Genomic DNA, 20270 nt, shown 5'->3' with positions numbered 1-20270 from the left:
GTTCAGGTGCAGACATACTTATTATTTCTTTGTATGTTGATGATCTCATTGTCACAAGAAGTAAGGTTTGCCTACTTGAGGACTTCAAGTTGGAAATGATGAAGGTTTTTAAAATGACTGACCTTGGACTAATGGCGTACTTTCTTGGAATGGAGATCAAACAAAAATGAAGACAATATGTTCATTTTCCAGAAAAGATATGCTCAAGAAATCCTAAAGAAGTTTCATATGGAAGACTGCAAAGTTATGAGTACTCCAATGAACCAAAAAGAAAAGTTTTTCAAAGATGATGGAGCAGGAAAAGTGTATGAGGCATATTATAGAAGTCTTATTGGCTGCTTGATGTATTTGACTACAACTAGGTCTGATATCCTGTATGCAGTGAGCATTTTGTCTCGGTTCATGCATTGTGCAAGTGATTTACACTTGAGAGAAGCTAAAAGAATTGTCAGATACATCAAAGGAACTATCAACTATGGTGTTAAGTTCCACAAAAGTCATAAATTTAGACTTATCGAATTTTCCAATAGTGATTGGGGTGATGCACCTGATATAAAAAGTACATTAGGTTTTTGTTTCAATATTGGATTAGGAGCTTTCTCTTGGTATTCCAAGAAACAAGATATAGTAGCACAATCAACAACCGAGACAAAATTTATTGCTGCAACAACAGCTATGAATCAAGCACTATGGTTGAGGAAAATTATGTGTGATCTGAATATGGAGCAAAAAGAAGGGACTGAGGTTTTTATTGATAATCAAAATGCAATTTCTATTGCTAATAATTTAGTTTTTCATGCAAAAATGAAGCATTTTATTATTAAGTTTTTTTTCTTGAGAGACGTGCAGAAAGATGGAGATGTGAAGCTTCTTTACTGCAAGAGTGATGAGCAGGTTGCTGACATTTTCACTAAGCCCCTTTTCCTCGTCAAGTTTGAGTTTTTCAGAGAGAAGCTAGGAATTTGCAGTTCCTAAACCAAGGAGGAGTGTTAGTTGTTATGTTTTTTTAGTTTTCCTCAAATAACTTCTTTACCTAGTCTTTAGGAGTTTGTTTATCTTCAGCAGATTTGATGCTGATCTTTAGGTCCATGAAGTTAGTCTTTTATTATATATCTGTAAGTCTTTCAGTAAAAATAAAAATTGCACTTTCCATTATAGTTCTCTCTCCTTTCTTGTTCTTTGTTGCTTTATAATTCTTATCTTTCATCATTAATGAGTTCTCCTTTGTTCTTTTCCTGAGTTTTCATTCAAATTAACAACACACAAAACTCTTTCACTTTTGTGGCGTGGAGTAATCTAATTAATCTCTTCAACAATTTATAACTATAACAATTCCAACAATAATTTCATATCTACTTCTATTCAACCAAAATATATAATCATTTTTCATTACGCAAATCATTTCCAAGTAGTTGCACGACGAACTTCGTAGATTCCTTAAGTTCTAAAACAGTGTAATATCATTTTCATTCTAAGAAAATAATACTCCTTCCGTTCCATTTAATATGGCACACTCTGTTTAAGAAGAAAAAACATGAAGAAGACTTCTGAAGCTTAGATAAATGTGTGCCTATAAATGATTCCATTAATGGTAAAGGGGAATTGTAAAATTAAATTGTTTCTAATTATAGTACAATAATAGTTTTTTGAGGATGGACTAAAACAGAAAAGATGTCACATAAAATGGGATGGAAGGAATAATTATTTTACTCACACACGTGTATTCTAAATCAGTGTATCATTTTGATGAATGAAGCAAAGACCAAAGGGGAGACTTCCACAAGTGTTGTGCTGGAGTCAATGAATGAGAATGTTCAAAGTCTTCCACAGAATAAACCAAATTACTAACATCAAACAAGTAGGAGTTGATCCAATCTGTACAAACGCGTAGTTATTCATTTTAAGTTCCTTCTAACTGGATGCTTGAGTCATATCCACCAAACAAGTTGCATGAAAATGATGAAAACTCTGCACTTTCTATGGCTCTTCTTGATACCCTTTTTGCAAATCTTATCAGGATATGAGATTTTCTTGGTTTCCTCTCAATGTCTTGATCATCAAAAGTCATTGTTGCTGAAGTTGAAGGGAAGCCTCCAATATGATTCTAGTTTTTCAACCAAGTTGGCACGTTGGAACCAAAACACAAGTGAATGTTGCAATTGGGATGGGGTTACATGTGATCTCTCTGGTTATGTGATTGCCCTGAAACTGGATAATGAGAGTATTTATAGTGGAATTGAGAATTCAAGTGCTCTTTTCAGTCTTCAGTATCTTGAGAGGCTAAATTTGGCTTACAACAGGTTCAATGTTGGCATACCAGTTGGTATAGACAACCTCACCAACTTGAAGTATCTGAATTTATCGAATGCCGGTTTTGTTGGCCAAATTCCTATGATGTTATCAAGATTAACAAAGCTAGTTACTCTTGATCTCTCAACTCTTTTCCCTGATGCAATCCATCCATTAAAACTTGAGAATCCCAATTTGAGACATTTCATTGAGAACTCAACAGAACTTAGAGAACTTTACCTTGATGGTGTTGATCTTTCAGCTCAGAGGACTGAGTGGTGTCAATCTTTATCTTCATATTTACCTAACTTGACTGTCTTGAGCTTGCGTACTTGTCAAATTTCAGGCCCTATTCATGAATCACTTTCTATGCTTCAGTTTCTATCTATCATCCATTTTGACCAGAACAATCTCTCTACCATAGTTCCTGAATATTTTTCCAATTTGTCAAACATGACTACCTTGACCCTCGCCTCTTGTAATCTGCAGGGAACATTTCCTGAAAGAATCTTTCAGTTACAAGCTCTAGAGATTTTGGACTTGTCAAATAACAAGTTGCTTAGAGGTAGTGTTCCGAGTTTTCTTCAAAATGGATCTTTGAGGAGGATATCACTAAGCTACACCAACTTTTCTGGTTCATTACCAGGGTCCATTTTGAAACATCAGAACTTGTCCAGGTTAGAGCTCTCCAATTGCAATTTCAATGGATCAATGCCTTCCACAATGGCAAACCTTACCAATCTTGTTTATTTAGACTTCTCCTTCAACAACTTCACTGGTTTTATCCCATATTTCCAACGGTCCAAGAAACTCACCTACTTAGACCTTTCACATAATGGTCTAACTGGTCTCTTGTCTAGAGCTCATTTTGAAGGACTCTCAGAGCTTGTTAACATGAATTTAGGGAACAATTTACTCAACGGGAGCCTTCCTGCATATATATTTGAGCTCCCCTCCTTGCAGCAGCTTTTACTTTACAGCAATCAATTTGTTGGCATAGTTGACGAATTCCGCAATGCAGCCTCCTCTTTGTTGGATATAATCGATTTGAGCAACAACCGCCTGAATGGTTCAATTCCCAAGTCCATGTTTGAAGTTGGGATGCTTAAGGCCCTCTCACTTTCTTCCAACTTCTTTAGCGGGACAGTGCCCCTTGATCTCATTGGGAGGCTGAGCAACCTTTCAAGACTGGAGCTTTCTTACAATAACATGACTGTTGATGCAAGTAGCAGCAATTCAACCTCTTTCAAATTTCCTCAGTTGAATATATTGAAACTAGCTTCTTGTAGGCTGCAAAAGTTCCCCGATCTCAAGAATCAGTCAAGGATGATCCACTTAGACCTTTCAGACAACCAAATACGGGGGGCAATACCAAATTGGATTTGGGGAATTGGTGGTGGAGCTCTCGCTCATCTGAATCTTTCCATCAATCAGCTGGAGTACGTGGAACAGCCTTACAATGCTTCCAGCAATCTTGTAGTCCTTGACTTGCATTCCAACCGTTTAAAAGGTGACTTACCAATTCCACCTTCCTCTGCCATCTATGTGGACTACTCGAGCAATAATTTAAACAACTCCATCCCACAAGATATTGGAAATTCTCTTGCTCTTGCCTCCTTTTTCTCGGTAGCAAACAATAGCATCGCTGGAATAATTCCTGAATCCATATGCAATATCAGCTACCTTCAAGTTCTTGATTTCTCTTACAATGCCTTCAGTGGAACAATACCACGATGTCTACTGAATAATAGTACAATTCTTGGAGTGCTGAATCTAGGAAACAATAGACTCTATGGTGTTATACCAGATTCATTTCCAATTGGTTGTACTTTAAAAACTTTAGACCTCAGTAGGAATACCTTTGAAGGGAAGCTACCAAAATCGCTAGTCAACTGCATGTTGTTGGAGGTCCTGAATGTTGGAAATAACAGCATTGTTGATCATTTCCCATGCATGTTGAGGAACTCAAACAGTCTGAGGGTCCTAGTCTTGCGCTCCAATCAATTCAATGGAAATCTTACATGTGATGTAACCAGTAATAGCTGGCAGAATCTCCAGATCATAGATATAGCTTCCAACAACTTCACTGGTTTGTTGAATGCAGAATGCTTTTCAAAGTGGAGAGGAATGATGGTTGCAGATGATTACGTGGAGACAGGACGCAATCATATCCAGTATAAGTTCCTCCAACTAAGTAACTTTTACTATCAGGACACAGTGACTATAACCATCAAAGGGCAGGAGCTGGAGCTAGTGAAGATTCTCAGGGTCTTCACATCTATTGATTTCTCTTCAAATAGATTTCAAGGAGTGATACCAGATACGGTTGGGGATCTAAGCTCGCTTTATGTTCTGAACCTATCACACAATGCCCTTGAGGGACCAATTCCAAAATCAATTGGGAAGCTACAAATGCTTGAATCACTAGACCTGTCAAGAAACCACCTGTCAGGGGAGATCCCCTCAGAGCTTGCAAGTCTCACATTCTTAGCAGTTTTGAACTTATCGTTCAACAATTTGTTTGGCAAAATCCCGCGAAGTAATCAATTTCAAACATTCTCAGCAGATTCCTTTGAAGGAAACAGACGCCTATGCGGGCCCCCTCTCCACGGCAGTTGCAAAAGTGATGCTTCAGAGTTGACACCTGCACCAAGTTCTCAACCAGGCTCGGATTATGAATGGAAGTTCAAGTTCATTTTTGCGGCTGTTGGATACGTAGTAGGGGCAGCAAACACTATGTCACTTCTGTGGTTTTACGAGCCAGTGAAGAAATGGTTTGATAAGCATGTGGAGAAATGCTTGCTTTGGTTTTCAAGAAAATGATCCTTAAACCCATAAAATGATGAGTTTATTCAATGTGTTAGCTATTAACTTGTAAAAACTTTTTATTTTGTTTGGTTTAATATAATAAAGTTTTTATTTGAATAGTTCATTGTGTTTATATGTGTCCCTTATATAATAAACGGTTTTTATGTATGGAGTTATTTAACTTATACACGAAAAATTAAAATTGTATGTTCTTATAAGTTATAAATTAAATATTCACAATCAAAGATGAAGTTGGACAAATATCTTAATTATTGTAGCACAAGATTAAGTATAATTTAATCTTAATTATGAAAATGATAAAATTTCAACTTCTTGTGCTAGTACATTTAGCATGTATTGAATGAACCAAATTGAGATATTTGTTGAGGTTCTCAATTTTAATAAACAATATCTCTAGTTCATTACGTGTACTTACACTCTTAATCTTGATATAATTATTGTGATCTACGTAATTTGATTTAATATTTTAATCTATTAAAAGGTGAGACTTTTTAATGAATCAATAAATTCCTAATCTATATATAATTAAAAGGAAGAAAGTCTAGTCCATGATTGTTGACACCCAATTTTGACCCTCCACAACGCAAATTAGCTATCGAGTTTCTTTGAATTTCGAATATTTTTTAAATAATTGGCTTTTATAAAAACAAAGATATTTTTATTTTATTCTTAACTATTTTTATCTTTTTATAAATTTTAGTATAATATACATATTTTTATATAACTATATCTTTGATTACTATTTATGTAGCTATTCAAAAATCATCTCAATTTTTTTTTATTTTTAACTAAATACAATGTTAGTTAGGTTAGTTTAATTATAGTTTGCATTTTTGAAATTTTTAGTTTTTTTTATAAAAAAAAACAATCTCCACATCGAAAATCCTTGAGGGATTGGGGGGTTTTGGATGTTATATAAAGGCTCATATTCTTGTTAAGAAGGGGGAAGAAGTGAGAGGTTTTTTACTCACCCCAAAATTAGAATTTTTCTTAACTTGGCTAGGATTTTGGACTCTTGTCCCCAGCTTAAAAGTTGTGACAAATTCTAGTTTTCAATCTATATTTTTCTTCAAGGAAAATAGGAGATTGAAGTCAAAATTTAGGCTAAGAAAAGTGTTTTTATAACATCCAACCCACGAAGGTTCGATTCTAAATTTTCAATTTTTCGTTTTGTGGATTGGAGTTCCATCAAACTCTTGGGTGGTGGTGAAGTTGTCTTCCACTCATCGTCTTCAATATCGCTATCCGGAAAGAGGTAAAATCTTTTCTCAGCTTTATTTTATTAATTATTTAATGTTTTATATTTAGTTGATTCGTATTCTTATTTTTTTTTTAGTTACCATGTATTAAGAATAATTAGATTAATGATAGAAAATTCTTATAGTAACGCATGTGTTAGGATTAATTATCTATCATGTGTTAGGATTATTTTAGTGTTAGGATTATTTTATGAAAGCTCTTAGCTTTGTTCATTATTTTTTCAAGTAGTTTTCTTTGACAATATAGATTTTCATGTTTTCAATTTCTTCTTTTAACATGATTTAGATAACAAAAATATGCTTAAAGTTATTATTTAATTAGAACTTTTATGGCCTAATTGATTTAATTCTTTCTATGAAATTTGAGCTAGTATATCGTATATATTAAATCAGTGTTCTTTAGTTACTTGAATATGTTACTTCTTTCCTTTCCTTTGTTTACATATATGCATGTTGTTAGTTACTTCTAGGATGTCCATCAATTTGATAACTTAAAATATCATAATATATTCTTTGGTTTAGCTTAAAATGAGTAAATGCTTTTGTAATTTTATTTTGGTGCATTTATATCAATTCGAGTCCATCTTTGGACTCCATCCTTGCATATCATTGAGTTTTGAGTCTCCCATCATCTTGCTCGAATTGTTAGAAAGTTGACACATGGAAAGGAAGCTAATATACATGGTTTGAATATTGATATTGACTTGTATACATGGAATAGAGGTGAAAAACGGTATCGTATACACTGATATATAATATCTATACAGTCCGATATGTAAGAAAATAATATTGTATACACTGATATACAGTATATATACAGTCTGATATACAGTAATATACATCAGATACAGAGAACAAACATGTGGTATACAATGTGTATACAATTCAATGTACAGAATACAGTCTGATATACAGTATATATATAACTGCGATATACAATGGAGTTGTGCTTAAGATCCAAAACGCAGACGGCCCAACAACTTAGTCCAGACTTACAAAAACTAAGTGTCAGACCATATTTTCATGTGTTATTTATTGTTTATTTATATTGTTTCGGGTTGTAATAATTTATTTACTTATGTTATTTATCCTTGCTTAGATATTAATTTTAATTTGTTTTAACTTAATTAGATTTCCCTAAAGATAAACCAATTCATGTTAATTTACTCTTGAAATAATTTTCTACCTTTACTTAGTCATTTGGTAAACGTTTACTTTTTTTTTTATATACATGTATATTATTTTCAATATTTAAGTTTGATCATTTTTTAAAAAAAATAATTTTAAAGTCTTTGTTTCCTTTTAGATTAATATTTGTAAAAATTAGTCAAATAATTTTTCAAATCGTCGGATAACCGCGCGTTAGCGGTCACTTTGAATGCTTAACACCTTCTCAAAGTGGAAATAAGAACCTCGTACCTTTTTCTCTGAATTTTTAAGACTTAAATCTGTTAGGGTCTTTTAAATTAAGTTTTCTTATTTTTTTTTAAAAAAAATTAAGTGACGACTCTTTTTTTAAAAAAATTGATTTTTTCTTTATAAAGTTTGAAATTAATTTTAAACCGTCTTTTTCCGACATAACAATGATCATGCCAAGTGACTGTATAGGATCAAGACATGTGTTAATTTTAGGATAAATTAGGTAACAATCAGTTAGTATTTGTTTTTAATTTTTACAACTTTTTTTAAAATTCAAAATTTTTACCGTCACTTTAGATTTTTACTATTTTTTTTGTTATTTTAATTATTTTCAGTTTTGTTAATTATTAATTCAAATTCTAACCTTTCTTAAATCACATCAATTGATGGTTATCTATTTAATCCAATTCTAAAATACACGTGATACTTGTACGATTTACCTCCATTTTCCATTTTTCCATTGAATCACACACACTAACGCTATTATAATAAAATACAAAAATACATCACTTTCAATTCAACAGTAGTGTAGTCATATTTTTAAAATCAAAAAGCTATTTATACTTTATTTAAAAATGAGGAAAAGTATCCTCCTTTTTTTTTTTTTTTTTTTACGGGAACAGACCCTACACGAGGCTCCCACCTCTCGTGCACAATCAGGGGTTAAGCAACACCCCCAAGCCTTAACATAAATAATCAAAATAAAATACAAGGAGGGGGACATAAACCTTACCTCCAATCCTATGGTGGTTCATAAGTCGGCTAACCTATTAAGGTCGGCTAACTCATCCCCGATACAAAAAGAGACTAACTATAACTAGAAAGCAGTAAACCTGTGAGAGGACTCCTCCCGGTACAATTTCAACTATGAAAGCATAAATGAGGGAGACTCTCCCCTTTCATGAGAAAAAAAAATGAAAGTAACCTACACTAGTCCTATTCCAACTATGCTACGTACCAGACATAGCTACATTGAAGAAGAACAAGTATACGAAACTTCTATCTCGCATGGGATGGGAAAATTCTTTTCATCTTTGCTCTTTCTAGTCTTGTCGTACCAAGTAAATCCAGGTGAGATGTGTCATTGCATCAGTATCATGATTATCAGCTATGGGGGCTGAAAAGAGAGGAAATATATGGAGCTATAGTATTTAACAGCCTTGGAGTTGTTGTGGATAAAATTGAGAGCCTGAATATCAGAACAAGTGTAGCTGCATTCGACCACCCTAGTAAGCCATGCTTTAGTATCCAGTTGTTTACAATTATGAGGATCTGCACCTATAAGTAGCCAAGGAGACAAACAAACATGGTTGTTGCAGTCCTGTATCCAGTTCCTTGCTACCTCTCTAGTTGCAGTGATAGCATGCTTGTTGTTGCAGGTTAGGTTCAGTAGTAGATCCCTTTTTTGGTACCTGCACATGCAAACAACACCAAAAAAACACACAAGCAAACAATGGCTCTTGTGTGCTGCATATGCTGCATATTGCTGCTGCTGTGCTGCATTAGCAACTAACAAAGGGGGAGGCAACTGTGGGAAATGAACAGGCTGGTGCAGATTTGTGTGCAGCTTCTTGTTGTTGCCATTGTAGTTAGGCTGCTTGTTGGTCCTTGCTTTGAAGTGGTTCAGCTTCTTGGAGTACCTGCACAGCCAGACAAAACCAACAAAACATACAACCAAAGAAGTGTGCAGGTCTTGTTTGGTTGTATCTCCATCAACCTGCATAAACAAAGAAGCAAACAAACAAGCAAGCACACAATTATAAGAACTTGCAGCTGGCTTCCACCTGCCAATCTGCAGGTTGCTGGAGCTGATGGCTGCAGGTTCCCTAGGCTGCTTGTTGGTCATTGTTTTGAGTTGGTTAGACTTCTTGGAATACCTGTACAGCAAAACAAAACCAACAAACTTGTGTATGTTTCTTGTCTGCTGCAGGTTGATGGAGTTGTTGCTGAGGTTTGTTGATAATGGAGAAAGTGGTTGGCAAGCTGATTGTGCTGCTCCAAAGCAACCCCAGGTTACTGCAACCCTTTTAGCATTTCCAAGGGAGGTCTGCCAGCTACATTGGTGAGAGCTGTAGCTGGGGTACCTGCATAGAACAAAACCACCAAACCTCACAAACAAGGAGATCTGCAGGCTGCTGTATCCATGTTCTTTATGTGCTGCCAATTGGTGGAGTGTTTGCTGTGGTGTGTTTATGTTAGAGAGTGTGGATGGAAGGCTGAGTGTGCTGCTCCATGGGAGCCCCAGGATATTGCAGTTCTCATAGCAGTTCCAAAGAGGGCCTGCATAAATGAAAAAAGGCCAGGGCCAAACAGGCTGAGAAGAACAAAGCCAAAGGTTGGAGTGGATGTAATGAAATTGCTTCTGTGGAATCCTGGTAGGCAGCTCCAATTTCTGATGGAATAGCTCCCCAGTTGTTGATGTACCTAAACAAAAACAATCAAACAAATACAAACAACCAAACAAATACAAAAACCAGGAGCTAATTGCCATTCTGCACAATTCTTTTGTAGGCCTCTTAGTGAAGGTATTTGTTTTGTTGGTTGTATCTGTATTGTGCTCTATGTAGGTGTTGATAAAACATGTTAGTGAGTCCATCCTGACACCTGCAGCTACACAACAAACAGGAGCCAGCAGGACAGGGGTTGCACAATGGGCTGCTGCAAGTGTTGAGCTTTTAGAGAATTCATGGATGGAGTGGAGAAGCTGCTGTAGGTTTGTGTGCAGCTCCAATTTTGTGTTGTAGCATGCTTCACAGAACAAAGGATCCTCTCTTGTGATCTGGTTCAAGTTGTTTGTGTGTGGCTCCCCAGTAGGTATTGCACCTAAACAAAAACAAACAAAGGAATACATACAACCAAACAAGTACCAAAAACAATAGGAGTCTCCATTTCTGCACACTCCTTTTGTTTCAGTCATGGAGAGTCCTGTAGCAGTGTTGTCCTCCATGTATTTGTTGTTAAAGCATGTTGGTGTATATCTCCAACAACCTGCAATTACACAACAAATAGCCAAAGACAAGCAAGGACCTGTACAGGTTAATAGAAGAGAAAGGATCTCAAAGGGAGTTTTGGAGCCTGTTAGCATTTTCCATGTCGCTCGACTAACGTCTCCTCTTATCCGTTTGAGCTGCAACTTTCTGAAATTTGCATATATATCCTCTCCTTTATCCATGCAAAGTTTGGAGGCTTGTTTCCCAAGATGGAGCTTCAATTTAGCAAAATTCTTCCTTTTTAATCTTAAGACAGCTAATTGTTTCAAGCTCGCTCGCCTAACGTTTCTAATTATCCATTTCGGCTGAAACTTCTTGGGCCTTGTCAAAATAACATATGCTACAATCCTGCAAATTTTGGGAGCCTTTGGACAGGCCCACATGATACCCCTCACCCTGCACCTGCTGCCCTGCTGAGGCTTAGAGGCTGCAGGGGGTTTGGAGGTTGTATTTGTGCTCTTCTCTATGTATTTGTTGTTGAAGAGTGCTGCTATATCACTCCAAACACCTGCAATAATACAGCAAACAAACCCAAACAAAACATAATATACACAGACTAGCAATAGAGAAAGGACCTCATTAAGAGCCTTGGAGACTGTTATCATTTTCCAAGTCGCTCGACTAACGTTTCCAATTCTCCGTTTGAGCTGAAACTTTATGAAGTTAGTATATATATCCTCTCCTTTAGTCCTGCCAAATTTGAAGGCTTGTTTCCCAAGTTGGATGATCCAAATTACTAAAGACCCTCTCTTTATGCTTAAGGCAGCTGAATGTTTCCATGTCGCTCGCCTAACGCCTCCAATTATCCGTTTGGGCTGAAACTTCTTGGGACTTGTCAAAATAATATATTCTACCATCCTGCAAAGTTTGGGGGCCATTGGACAGGTCCACATGTTACTCCTCACCCTGCACCTGCTGCCCTGCTGAAGCTTAGGGGTTGCAGGGTGTTTGGAAGTTGTGTTTGTGCTCTTGTCTATGTATTTGTTGTTGAAGAATGCTAATATATTACTCCAGACACCTGCAATAATACAACAAACAAGCCCAAACAAAACATAATATACACAGACTAGAAATAAAGAAGGGACCTCAGTAAGAGCTTTGGAGAGTGTTATCATTTTCCAAGTCGCTCGACTAACGTCTCCAATTATCCATTTGAGTTGAAACTTTATGGAGTTAGCATATATATCCTCTCCTTTAGTCCTGCAAAGTTTGAAGACTTGTTTCCCAAGTTGGAGGGTCCAAATTACTAAAGACCCTCTCTTTAGGCTTAAGGCAGCTGAATGTTTCCATGTCGCTCGCCTAATGCCTCCAATTATCCGTTTGGGCTGAAACTTCTTGGGACTTGTCAAAATAATATATTCTACCATCCTGCAAAGTTTGGGGGCCATTGGACAGGTCCACATGTTACTCCTCACCCTGCACCTGCTGCCCTGTACCATCCTGCTAAATCCTAAATCTATTGGTAAGGAGATTATCCTATTAGAGCAGTAAATTAGGGAGACTCTCCCTTTTTCAATGGACCTGATTATCATTATTAATATCAGTTAATATTTCAATGTATGAAGAAGTTCTTTCAATGTGGTTGATTGATCTTCTTCATCTTGGTTCTCCTGAAGCTAGCCATGCCAGCTTTGTCCATTTTGTAATGTCCCTTGGTCTCTCTTGGAAGCTGCTGAAAGCTGTAGTAGTGTTGTGTATAGCTTTTCATGTGGCTTTCCTTTGAGAGTGAATCTGCAGTGTAATTAGCTTCCCTAAAGATATGACTGAACTGGAAAGTCTCCAGTTTGCTAACCAATACCTGCAGTTCAGTAGTATAAGCAACAATGTTCCATGGAGGTTTAGCCTCTTGTTTGAGCCACTTGATTAGAAGTTCAGAATCCACTTCAAGGGCTACCCTGCTGTATCCATGTTGTAGGCACCATTGAATACCAATAATTGCTGCCTGCACTTCAGCTTGGTTATTAGAACCACAACCTAGTGGAGATGCAAAATCATATATTAACACTCCATTATGGTCCCTTAGAATGCCCCCTGCCCCTATCTTCCCTGGATTGTTAAGGGCACTCCCATCTGTGTTTAGCTTGATCATTGTAGGCTGTGGTTTAGTCCAGCATACTTTGGTTATTCTCAATTCATGTTGGCTTTTTTCAACCATGGTAACCAAATCTGCCCAATTACTTGGCAAATCAATATATGGATACACAGTGGAGATAAGCATATATAGATCTTTGGATATTGAGAATATTACTCTAGTTGCATTAGACTTCTTGCCTCCATACTTGCATGCACATCTATTCTTCCATAGATTCCAACACACAAAAATGGGGGTGGCCTGCATTACTAACTTATGTAGCTCATTGTTAGTTTTGATTAGCCACCACCTCATCAATAGGTTTTTTAGAGGAATGTTGCTGTGTTGCAGACCCCAGTACCCTGAGAAGTGCTTCCATATGTGTTGTGCAAAGTAACCTGATACAAAGATATGCTCTATATCATCAAGACCTGCTCTATAACAACAGGAGTATGCTGCAGGAGCATGTCCAAATGCTACTATTCTGTCATTTGTGGGGAGTTTAAGTCTGAAAGCTCTCCAAAGCAGAAAAGAGGCCTTGAAAGGAATACTATTGTGCCATATGTTGCTGTTAGTGGTTGATCTTGTCTTTTTCTTCCTTACCAACTCCCAGGCGGATGAACAAGTGAAATTACCATGAGAGTTAGGCTTCCAGTAAGCTTGATCCTGCATATTTGGATTGTAGCTGATGGGAGTGCTGAGAATTCTGTGCACCAGCTGAGGGGGTGCATGTTTTCTTACTTTCTCTTCATTCCATCCTCCATTTTCCATGAATTCTGATACAATAGAGTTATTCAATCTGGGGAGACTTTCATTGTGGTAAGCTAAGGGACCTACCCCTAGCCAATCATCCCACCAAAAGCTGCTTGTTCCAGACTTAATCCACCACTGTATATGAGGTTCTATATCCTTTTTGTTGCTCATCATATGCTTCCACATTAGGGACTGTCCTGTGTTCCACTTTTTAATGACTGGATGAGTCCTTTGGCAGTATTTTGCTTTAAGGAATTCCCCCCATAGTGTCTTCTTTGATCTGAAAGTCCACCACTGTTTGTATTGGAAGGATAAGCACACATCCTCTAATATTTTAACACCTATACCACCCTCCTCATAAGGATAACTGAGAGTATCCCAAGAGGCCCAGTGATATTTTCTTCTTTCAGTATCCCATCCCCAAAAGAAGTCAGCAATTAGTCTTCTGATCTGATTCATGGTGGTCTTGGTAGGACTGATAGCTGACAACAGGTGTATAGGAATGGATTGCAGCACTGATTTCACCAAGGTGGCTCTACCTCCATAGCTTAACATTTTAGTCTGCCATCCCCTAATCCTGCCTAGAACCTTAGAAACCATACTAGAGAAGTATATGATCCTTTGTCTTCCTATATATAGGAGGCAGCCTAGGTAAGTGATTGGGCCATGAGTGCATTTGTATCCTGTGATCATGCTGACCCTATCCACCACACCAGAGGGAGTATTCAGTGGCATCATGGTTTGACTCTTATCTTTATTGATAAGTTGTCCTGAAATAGCTTCATACAGTTTAAGAGTTTTGGTAATCAGTGTAAGTGAGAAGTTGCTGGTAGATGTGAAAATGATCACATCATCTGCAAAGCTCAAGTGATTTACTTGAGGACCTCTTCTTTCCATCTGGAATCCTGTGTATAAATGATGGTGATGTAGATTGTTGAGAAGCCTAGACAGAACTTCAGCTCCAATGATGAATAAGGTAGAGGATAGGGGGTCTCCTTGCTTGAGTCCTCTTGTAGAGTGGAAGAAGCCATGCCTTGCACCATTAATGATGACTGAGTACCAATTGTTTGACATAATCCTCCAAACCATATCAATCAACACTTCTCCAAACCCCATTTTCCTCATGACCATACAAATGAATGACCAAGAGACCCTATCATAGGCCTTGGCCATATCCAGCTTTATCACCACATTATCCCCAGCCTTTGGTCTCTTAATATTGTGGATGATTTCTTGAGCTAACATTATGTTCTCAGCAATACTCCTACCTTTAACAAATCCAGATTGGTTATCTGAGATTAGCTGAGGCAATATAGGAGCAATTCTGATGCTTATCAACTTAGAAATGATCTTGTTAGTGAAGTTGCTGAGAGAAATAGGCTTGTATTCTGATAGGCTGTTGGGATGCTCATTCTTAGGAAGTAGAGCTAAGCATGCATGAGAAATAAACTTGGGAATACCATGTCCATTGAAGAAATACTGGACTAATCTCAGTAGGTCTTCACAGATGATATCCCAGCATGAATGAAAGAATTTCCCATTCATTCCATCTGGTCCAGCAGCTGATGTAGGGCTCATAGAAAATACAACTTTCTTCAGCTCATCCATAGTAGGTAAGGCTTGCAGGCTCTCATTCTGCTCCTCTGTAACCATCCTTGGAATGCACTTAAGAACATCTTCCCTGATCAGTCTCTCTTCTCCAGTGAATATTTTTTCAAAGTGTGCTGTGGCAGCTCTTGCAATATTGTCTTCACCTTGAATAGTATTGCCTTGTTCATCACTAATCTGATGGATGAATAACCTTCTTCTTCTTCCTCTGATAATAGCATGAAAATAGCTGGTATTGGCATCTCCATCTTTGAACCAATGAAGTTGACTTTTCTGCTTTAAGATAGCCTTCTCCATCTTCAGATATCTGATGTACTGAGCATTGATCTGATGTAGCTTGGACCTGTTCTCTTCAGTATTGTCACTGATTATTTTCTCTTCAGCTTGTCTCACCTTCTCTTCATATTCTTTTACTGAAGCAAAGATGTCCCCAAACTCATTTCTTGACCACTTACTAAGAGTATTAGAAACTCTTTTCAGCTTTTGTTGGAAGGTTCTCATTGGATTTCCTTCCACAGAATTATCCCAACATGCTTTTACAGTGCTAAGGAAATTGTCATTGTCTGTCCAGCAGTTTAGAAATTTGAAATACTTGACAACATTACCTTGTTTTGCCCTGCTTTCCATCAATAGAGGGCAATGGTCAGATCCTGTGGAGGCTAAGTGACTGACAGTTGTTACAGGCATGACTTCTAACCAAGAGTCATTAACCATGGCCCTGTCAAGTCTTTTCCAAATTCTAGCATCTTTGTCCCTATTGTTGCACCAGGTGAACTTCTGCCCACAGAACCCCAGTTCAGTGAGTCCACATGCTTCTATCACACTAATAAACTCAAAGCTCTTGTTCATATTATATGGCTGCCCCCTCATCTTTTCTTCAACATCTGTAATAACATTGAAGTCTCCAATGGTGCACCAAGGCTTCTCCTTACTGGAGAACTGCAACATCTTGTCCCATAAGTCTCTTCTCATGTAATCCTTGCACTTTGCATAGACAAAGGTAATGAGGTAGCTATTAGGACAAGCCACATGATTGATCTCACAAGTGATCTGCTGCTCATCCTGGTCCAAAATGTTGCAGGCAATGTCTTTGTTCCAGAATAACCAGATTTTGCTATTGGAGTTGGACATAACATTATCCATACCTAGCTGAATTCTGTGGAACTGAATTTGAGATTTGTTGGAAAAAGGTTCCAGCACTGCTATGATAGACAGCTTATGAAAGTCTTTCAACCTTTGTAACCTATCAAGGGTCCCTTGAGTATCAATACTCCTTGCATTCCAGCAGATTGTACTAATCATCAGGGTTTTTGAGTTTTGGACCTAGTGTTGATGTTGCTGTTGACAACAACATTAGCAAAACTGCTGATGATACTTTGTTTAGTCTTCTTCTTTGTCTGCTTACTTTTAGAGGGTGGCTCCTTCTATCCTCCTTAGTTTTTACTTTTATTTTTTTCAGTTTTTTTTTTAAAATTCAAAATTTATATATACTTTACTCTTTTTACTATTTTTATTTTATTTTAATTATTACAGTTTTTTTTTTGTAAATTCAAATTCTATCCGTTTTAAAACCAAATTGATGGTTATCTATCTAATTAGTTGTTTTTCCCTTTAATTTTTACAATTTTTTTAAAAATTCTAATTTGATAGCTATTTTAAATTTTTACAGTTTTTTACAGTTATTTAATTATTTACAGTTCTTTTTTAAGAAAATAATCAAATTCTTATAAGTTTAATATCATAGGGATGGTTATCTATTTAATCTAATTTTAATACATGGCAAATTAGCATCATTTGTAAAACTGATACGATATCAAATAAAATAATACATGATGCATATCTTTTCGTATTTTTATTTATTTTCTTATATTTGTATTTTTGTTATTTATCTTTAAAAGAAAAAGGAATTAAAAAAATAAAATGAGAAAAAAGTAACAAAATTATCCCTGTTCAACCTCCACAACTCCACGTCATGCACTAAACCCCCCCATGTCTCTTTTGCCTCCACTATTTAAAAGGCATAATCATCTTCAAATACACGAACACATATTGTTGGATATTGTATTTATTTATTTTTTTAGCTTCAGACAATCATTTTGCCGATTGAAAATCTAAATCGTCAAGGTACGTGCAGTTTTATACTTGATTTCAAGTAAATATTATATCACAATAACTATATACGAAATCCTTAAAACATAATCTACGCAATTCTTAGTTTCATTATATAAGGATAAAATATGATCAAATTAAAACGGTTTACTTCTAAATTTTTCTTAATAAATTGATTTTCATTATATCTATTATTATAAAGTGATCTTTTCATAAAATCAAATATTTCGAAACAGTGAACAACCTTAGCAAAGTTCTACCAAGCAAATTAAGAATTTTGAAAAATCCTGAGATATATAAAAAAGTTTCGTATATTTCATCCGTTCAAGAAATAATCATGAATAGATAATAGTTCTTTTATTTACCATTATTCACTACTTCAGAAGTACTATCCAAATAAAAAAAATAATTTATGTTATGTCATTTATTTTTTTTCGCTTTGTGTTATGAATGCATCTATCTCTTTATATATATAGAGAGAGAATATTTTTTTCTTTTTTAAATCTAAAATTTGAATATTCTCCCTATAAACATTGTGTTAGTTTAATTGGAAAGATACTTTGTTAGTCTTTAAAAAAAAATTGTGTATGATCAAAACGAAGATTAAAAATACTTTGGTATACCCAAAAGCTTGGCCAAACAATTTGTAAGTGGATATGCAAATTAATAAAAAAGCACACCATGTTATAATGTTTGGTAACGCAAAAAAAGATAATTGTCTAACAAAAGGAAAAAAATAATATTAAATGATAATATGATGAGATCTTTTTAGAGTATAAAAATTATGTTGTTCATGATATCGCATAACTGATATCTAATAATAATTTGAATCAAATTGAAAGAATTTCAAGCAACGTGATAATTTTTTAAAGAAAATAATTAATTTTTTTATATAAGATATTTTAATAATTAAAAATGAATTATAATTTCATATTTAATATAAAATATTAAAGAGAAAAAAACTTAATTTTTTTATATCTATATATAATAGACGAGGTAAAAACTATCACATGTCAGCATCATAAGAAATAATATTTATTATTAAAATTAAAAAATTAATTTAAATTTTCTATTTAAAATCTATCTAATATTTATCGTATTTTTACAATTACGCATGTCTATGAACGTGTCTTTTGCCTGCTAATGAACTTTGATGATCTTATCATGATCCTTTGAGTTTGAATTCACCAATTATAAGATTATGACAATTTATCAAAGAGAAAAAAACTCAAACAATAAAAAATTAGGTTACTATTAAAAGAAAATGAAACAATGTACGAAAAATAAGATTTGGAGTCGTGGAAATATATTTTTTAAAAATTTGAAACAAAAAAAAATCTAAATAAAAGGACATTTCTCCAACAATAAAGGGACCGATTTTTAATAATTTGAAAGAAAAATAAAATTAATTATCCACAACCTGTTTTAATACCCTTGGAACAAGAGATACAAAATACATCCACACAACAAACCCATAATGATATGCACAAGAACATATTTCATAATACAAAGCTCATTAAGTCCAAACAAATGTTAAAAAGAACACTACATGATTCAACTCAATCCACACTCAAAGCTTCTCATAAAAGGCAATGAAGGAGATCAGTCCATCACCCCGACAAGTCCACGGCTGCATATATAATGCCCTACAATATACTATGGGCAGGATGTACAAAGTCCCTTTTTAATTTCACATAATGAAGATATCTATTCCAAGAATTTTATTTACAGCTCCCAAATCCTTCATGTCAAATTCCTTGCTCAACAGTTTCTTCAAAATATTTATCTCTGTGATGTTAGCATCAATAAGCATATCATCAACATACAATAGTAAATAAATCATAGAGTTACTAGACATTTTCTTGTGATACACACAGCTATCAAATCCACTCCTCGAGAATCCATGTGTAGTCATGAATGCATCAAACCTTTTGTACCACTATCTAGGGGATTTCTTCAAATCATACAAAGACTTCTTTAGTTGGCATACATGATCTTCTTTTCCCTCAGCTAGGAAACCTTCAGGCTATTCCATATAGATTGTCTCTTCTAGATCACCGTGTAAGAAAGCAGTTTTGACATCAAGCTGTTGAAGCTCCAAATCAAATTGTGCAACCAATGCTAGTAGCATGCAAATTGAGCTATGTTTCACGACTGGGGAGAAGATCTCATTATAGTCAATTCCCTTCTTCTGACTGAAACCCTTTGCAACCAATCTCACCTTGAACCTAGCATGTTCCACTTTTGGAATACCTTCTTTCTTTCTGTAGATCCATTTGCATCCAATTGTCTTCTTCCCCTTTGGCCTTTCAACTAAGACCCATGTCTCATTTTTGTGAAGAGACTCCATCTCTTCCATCATGGCTAACCACCATTGTGCAGCATCTTTGCAAAAAGTTGCTTCAATATACGAAAAGGGATCTAGGTCTTTAATCTCTTCTTCTACAGCTACGAATGCTTATACAATCAGATTTGCTTGCTCTATAAGATGTTCCGATTTCCGTATCTTCCTTTTGTCCCTTCCCTTCGCAATTGTTTATGGTTCATTAACAACATGTTCTTCAAGATCCGTATCTTTTGATTTATCAACTTGAGTCTCTTGATCCTTTTCCTTGGTATGTTCCACCCGCTTGTTGTTTTTGTTTCTTGATAACTCCACAGAAACTTTATGAGGATCAAGTCTTGCTCCTTTACTCAGATCTTCCTTCTAGTTTTATTACCATACGTTATACTGTAATTCTTACACAAACGTGTGTAGGTACGTAGAGCCATTCATAAAATGCTTTAGTGTCGCTATACTAGCGGCTTACCTCCTTCGGTCAAGGTTAGGGCTCCACTATGAATTTTGTCCTTAATACCGATTATATCTTAATAGTTCTGCCTCGAACCATCTTACACTTTTCTTTAATAGATTTTAAATATGGAAATCACATTGATATTACT

The 20270-nt window shown here is 35.6% G+C and overlaps 1 protein-coding gene across 1 annotated transcript; it reads left to right on the top strand.

The window, feature by feature from the left end:
- Positions 1 to 1787: 1787 nt before the first annotated feature.
- Positions 1788 to 5219, top strand: LOC129882430 (receptor-like protein 7). Its single transcript, XM_055956721.1, has one exon. The coding sequence runs from the start codon at positions 1951 to 1953 to the stop codon at positions 5110 to 5112; it is 3162 nt and encodes a 1053-aa protein (XP_055812696.1). The 5' UTR covers positions 1788 to 1950; the 3' UTR covers positions 5113 to 5219.
- The last annotated feature ends 15051 nt before the right edge of the window (positions 5220 to 20270 follow it).

The sequence above is a fragment of the Solanum dulcamara genome, chromosome 3 (assembly GCF_947179165.1).
Source record: "Solanum dulcamara chromosome 3, daSolDulc1.2, whole genome shotgun sequence".
NCBI lineage: Eukaryota > Viridiplantae > Streptophyta > Magnoliopsida > Solanales > Solanaceae > Solanum > Solanum dulcamara.
The sequence above is the reverse complement of the archived record's forward strand: the minus strand, read 5'-3'. Positions and strand labels throughout refer to the sequence as shown.